The sequence below is a fragment of the Otolemur garnettii genome, unplaced genomic scaffold, assembly GCF_000181295.1.
Source record: "Otolemur garnettii isolate 467f Iridium unplaced genomic scaffold, OtoGar3 scaffold00067, whole genome shotgun sequence".
Lineage (NCBI taxonomy): Eukaryota > Metazoa > Chordata > Mammalia > Primates > Galagidae > Otolemur > Otolemur garnettii.
In genome coordinates this window covers 4,168,995-4,174,184 of record NW_003852462.1, presented here as the reverse complement: position 1 = coordinate 4,174,184, position 5,190 = coordinate 4,168,995, and the positions used below count along the sequence as shown (strand labels likewise).

Here is a 5,190-nt window from a genome sequence, read left to right as displayed (position 1 = left end):
AAAAAAAAAAAAAAAGGAAGAAATTAGATCCCCAAAGGCATCCAGCCCTGCCCGGTGTGTGCTAAGCTTTCTCCACCAGAGTCTGTTTTCCTCTCTCTGTAGGACAGTGCTGGACAAAGTGCTAAATCTCCCGGATAACATAAAGATCTAATTCTTCATTGTGGTTCTGTTAAATTTCACTCTAACTTTTTCTTGGAGTTCTAGGTGTGGCTTTTTCCCTCCCCTCTCCTTGCTTGCCGCCCCCCCTCTGTGTGGCTAGAACAGAAGGATGTAACCATTTCCTAGAGTGGCTTGAGTGTACAGCAAATGGAATAAATGAGAGAAAGTGTTGGGTTAGGAGGCCCGGTGAAGAGCAGGGAGTTAGTTCTTAATTCTTCTGGCCTTGGGAAGCTGTGGGGGGTGAGTAGAGGAAGGTCACAAGAGCCATCATAGTCATTGTTACCGTAAGGACCAAAGCATCATCTCCAGAGCTTAGAAGGAAAAGAAAGAAACGAAATGTAGGCAGTTTAGGGAGTGCTGGGCTGTTTACTAAAGGAACTAGCTGTTCAGCTTTCAGCACCTTGAATGAAGTCCTGGAAATTCCTCTTAGTGAAATGAAATGCCCCTCTTTAGCCAGAAGATGGGGCTGGACTCCCTTGGACACAAACTGCAGAGGCTTCCCAGGAACTAGTTTCTTCACTGACTTTGCCGGTAGCTCGGGCCAGCAGCACACAACTGGGCAGTTGTCTAAAGTACACTGAGACCTCAGCCCAACCCAGGGATTCTGATTGCTTCAGTCTGGGGTGTGCTCTGGGTAAGGGGTTCTCAAACTGCTGCACGTTTGAATCTTTAGGAGATTTTTCAGCCTACACTGAAAAAACCAGAATGCTCAGGGTAGGAACCAGCCAGCAGTGGTTTTCTTCTTTTTCTAGATGAGCTAGGTGATTCCAATGGGCAGCAAAGTTTGGGAACACTGCCCTGAGCTACGTGATTTGAAAACCTCCCCAGGTGATTCTGACTTGCAGCAGGATGGCAGGTACTGGCTGAGGGCTGCAGGTACCTCTTTGTTATAAAGTTAGAGTGGACCGGGGTGGGGAGTACAGATGTCCAGGGAGGATTGCTGCCCATTGCCCTCCCTTATGCTGTGGATGGAGGCCTGGTCTGCCTCTCCTTGCTGGCAGTCAGCCCAGGAATTCATAAAAGTGACAGTGAGCAAGATCTTAGCCTGACAGAGAGGAGGTGGCAAAGAACAGTTGAGAGCAGCTGCCATTCAGGACCCTTTCTATCTGTGTGTCCCCCCAGCTTTGTGACGACAAACTGTGCTCTGCAGTTTTCATCCCGTGGAATCCGACCTGGCCTCACCACTGTCCTAGCTCGGAACCTGGACAAGAACACCGTGGGCTACCTGCAGTGGCGCTGGGGCATCCAGTCAGCCATGAACACCAGCATCGTCCGGGACACTAAGACCAGCCACTTCACGGTGGCCCTGCAGGTGAGCCAGGGAGCTGCTGTGGCTTGAGGAAGGTGTCCAGGCACTCAGCCGGCTTCCTGCATGGGGCCAGGCTGTGGAGAGCATCACAGAGTGTTGGGATAACCTTGCCCTCAGGCACGGGTAGCTGTATGCAGATTATCCTGAAGCAGAATGACATCTGGGGGCACTGGTCAACAGAAACCTAAAGCAGACTCATTATACTCAGTGCCACCCTGGCCAGCCTGGTGAAGGCTGCTGTTACCAGCTGTTGCCACTAGGAACATAGACTCAGCATTGCCAGAATTTTTCTTTTCTTTTTTTAGATTCTCACTCTGTCGCCCTGAGTAGAGTGCTGTGGCATCATCATAGCTCACAGCAACCTCAAACTCTTGGCCTTAACTGATCTTCCTGCCTCAGCCTCCTGAATAGCTGAGATTACAGGTGTCTGCCACCATGCCCGGCTAGTTTTTCTACTTTTAGTAGAGACTGGGATTTCTGTTACTCAGGCTGATCTCCAGCTCCTGAGATCAGGCAATCCTCCCACCTTGGCCTCCCAAAGTGCTAGGATTATAGGCATGAGCCACCTTACCAGCCCAGGAATTTTTTTTTTCATGAGAAACTAGAAAACTGGATTTTTGTATACAGACTCCTAGTTTTGTTTGTTTATTTTTATTTTATTTTATTTTATTTTAAATAGTCTCACTTTGACTGTGAGACTTGGTCAAGTGCCATGGCATCATAGCTCACTGCAATCTCAAACTCCTGGGCTTAAGCAATTCTCTTGCCTTAGCCTCCCAAGTAGCTGGGACTACAGGTGCCTGCTACAATGCCCAGCTATTTTCAGAGATGGCATCTCACTCTGGCCCAGGCTGGTCTGGAACCTGTGAGCTCAGGCAATCCACCTGCCTCGGCCTCCTAAGTGCTAGGGTTACAGGTGTGAGCTACCACACCCAGCCTTTAGTCTCCCAGTGTTTAAATAATGACTGCTACAAAATTCTCATACACATAGTGCAGCTGCCAATCATAGCCTGTGCATGGTGGGTGCCCAGAGCTGTGGGAGGGAGCTGCACGTGTGTTTACTCTCTGTCTCCTCAGCTGGGGATCCCTCACTCCTTCGCACTGATCAGCTATCAGCACAAATTCCAAGATGACGATCAGACTCGTGTAAAAGGATCCTTGAAGTAAGTCCCGGCCTCACACAGACTGCTGGCTCTGTGTGGGTGTTTCTCAAAGTGCAGCCGGGTGGCATGAGTTGCTGACTCACGTGAATGTCTGTGTGATGTTTCTTGAGAGCCGCCTGTGGGAAGGCTCTGGGCTACAGTCCCAGCCCTCAAAGAAGGCAGAGTCAGATGGAAGGACTACACTGTGTGCATCCCACCCTGGCTCGGCCAGTGACCAAGGGCACCTGCAGTTGGCAGGTGGTGGTAGGGATTGAATGGGGACCCAGCCTCTTCACAAGTGACTAGAGTCTGCTCCCCGCAGGGCAGGCTTCTTCGGGACAGTGGTTGAGTATGGGGCCGAGAGGAAGATCTCCAGGCACAGCGTCCTGGGTGCTGCTGTCAGTGTCGGGGTCCCTCAGGGCGTTTCTCTCAAAGTCAAGTAAGTTGAACTGGGTTCTTTTCAGCCAAAGAAGGTCTGGCAGCTTGACTCAGCTGGGCTGAAGCTAAGGTTCGGGTGGAGAAGCCTTTGCTTTGTAATTTCATTTTCAGAGACAGTTCCTTCTACCTTTGGTGCATAAGCAGATGTCAGGGCATGTACCACCACACCTGGCTAATTTTTTTGTTTTGCAAAGATAGAGTCTAGCTGTGTTGTCCAGGCTAGTCTTAAACTCCTGGTCTCAAGTGATCCTCCTGCCTAGAACTCCCAGAGTGCTGGGATTAGAGGTGTGAGCTGCCATGCTTGGGCTTGTTTTCATTCTCTGCAAGTGTATTATATGTCTTTGAGCCTAATTAAAATGGCTGTTTAGGGCTCAGCACCTGTAGCACAGTGGGTATGGCCCCAGCCATACACCAAGCCTGGTGGGTTCGAACCTCGCCTGGGCCAGCTAAACAACAATAACAACTCCAACAAAAAATAGCTGGCATTGTGGCGGGCCCCTGTGGTCTCAGCTACTTGGGAGACTGAGGCAAGAGATTTGTTTAAGCCCAAGAGTTTGAGGTTACCCTGAGCTGTGATGCAATGGCACTCTACCAAGAGCAACATAGTAAGACTCTGTCTCAAAGAAAAAGAAAAACAGAAACTCCGTGTTCTTTTATGTTTCTCTAAAAAAAGTATTGATTTTTCATTTTAGAAGGCAGTTCACTTGGCTGAACTCAAACTCCAAACTCGATTTCTTTGTGGTGGCAGTCGCCAAAATCTCAATATAGTTATTTTGTTTTAGCTAATCCGCTCAGTAGATCAGGGGGTCATTGTGAGATTTGTGCCACATTCATACACATAGTTTGATGCTCCCCATTTCTGGCTGTAATTTTTGGCCATTCTCCATCAGCTGCTGTGTTTCCCAAACTCAGCTCTGTCTCTTCAGCGTAATAAGTTTCTTTCCAAGTTCTAGCCAAGCCATATGTTACTGACTGAGACTTACTCTCAGGCTGAAAGCTGTTAAAGAAAAAAATCAGCTGCGGTGGTGACTCACGCCTGTGGAGGCAAGACAGGTGGATTGCCTGAGGTCAGGAGTTCTAGACCAGCCTGAGCAAAAGCAAGACCCCATCTCTACTAAAAATAGAAAAAACTAGCCAAATGTTATGTCAGGCACCTGTAGTCCCAGCTACTCAGGAGGCTGAGGTAGGAGGATCACTTGAGCCAAGGAGTTTGAGGTTATTGTAAGCTATGACGCCACAGCACTGTACCCAGAGTGACAAAGTTAGACTGTGACTTAAAAACAAAAACAATCCATGAACTTTGTGGCTCCATGACTCTTCCAAGCCCCAGCCCTCCCCGTAGCACCTGCTGTCCTCCAGCTGCTCCTCAGCACCACATGCCCTCTGCTGCTTCCATGTGGTCCAGAGGTTACAGGTTGGTCCCGTGGGAGCTCCTCCTGGAAGTAGAACCTCCTTCACTCACTCACTCTGGAAATCTTCATAACCTTATTTCAAACACATCAGTTCAGGACAAAGATGGGACTCTGTCTCCTGGAGACTTTCTTCTAAGGCCTCTGACCTAGCACAGCTACAGGGGACATTTATCCTGGGGAAGCATTACTCTGTTGTGTTGACCTCTGACCTCAGCAGACAGTGGGACTATTCTTCTGTCACATGTGTCCAGTTTGGCAGCCCAGCTTCTAAATAGGGAACCAGCGGAGGGGCCTGGGTTATGAAACAGGCAGATTCTGAGCTCCTTGTAACTTGTGTCTGCGGGTCTGAGAGGGAGCTTCCTGTGACTGAGACCCCCGTTACCTTTTCCTGGGAACCTCACTCATCCTGGGTGTTTGATGTTTCCTCCCTCCCAGGTTAAACAGGGCCAGCCAGACATACTTCTTCCCCATCCATCTGACGGATCAGCTTCTGCCCAGTGCCGTGTTCTATGCCACCGTGGGGCCTCTCGTGGTCTACTTTGCTATGCACCGTCTGATCATCAAACCTTACCTCAGGGCTCAAAAAGAGAAGTGAGTTTACAGCATGCCATGGGGACGTCACTAAACCCTGCACTGCGGTCTTCTCATCATTAAAGTGGGGATAATAACAGGACCTACCCCACAGGGTTATTAAGAAAATTGAATGAGGCTCGGCGCCTATAGCTCAACC

At 49.4% G+C, this 5,190-nt stretch overlaps 1 protein-coding gene across 1 annotated transcript in view; it reads left to right on the top strand.

Moving 5' to 3' along the window:
* Positions 1–5,190, top strand: part of DNAJC11 (DnaJ heat shock protein family (Hsp40) member C11) — a 62,761-nt gene that overhangs the window by 51,730 nt on the left and 5,841 nt on the right. The window contains exons 8-11 of the mRNA XM_003793239.3: positions 1,282–1,471; positions 2,546–2,631; positions 2,933–3,049; positions 4,896–5,051. Of these exons, the coding sequence (XP_003793287.1) occupies positions 1,282–1,471; positions 2,546–2,631; positions 2,933–3,049; positions 4,896–5,051 (549 nt within the window). The remainder of the gene's footprint in view (positions 1–1,281; positions 1,472–2,545; positions 2,632–2,932; positions 3,050–4,895; positions 5,052–5,190) is intronic.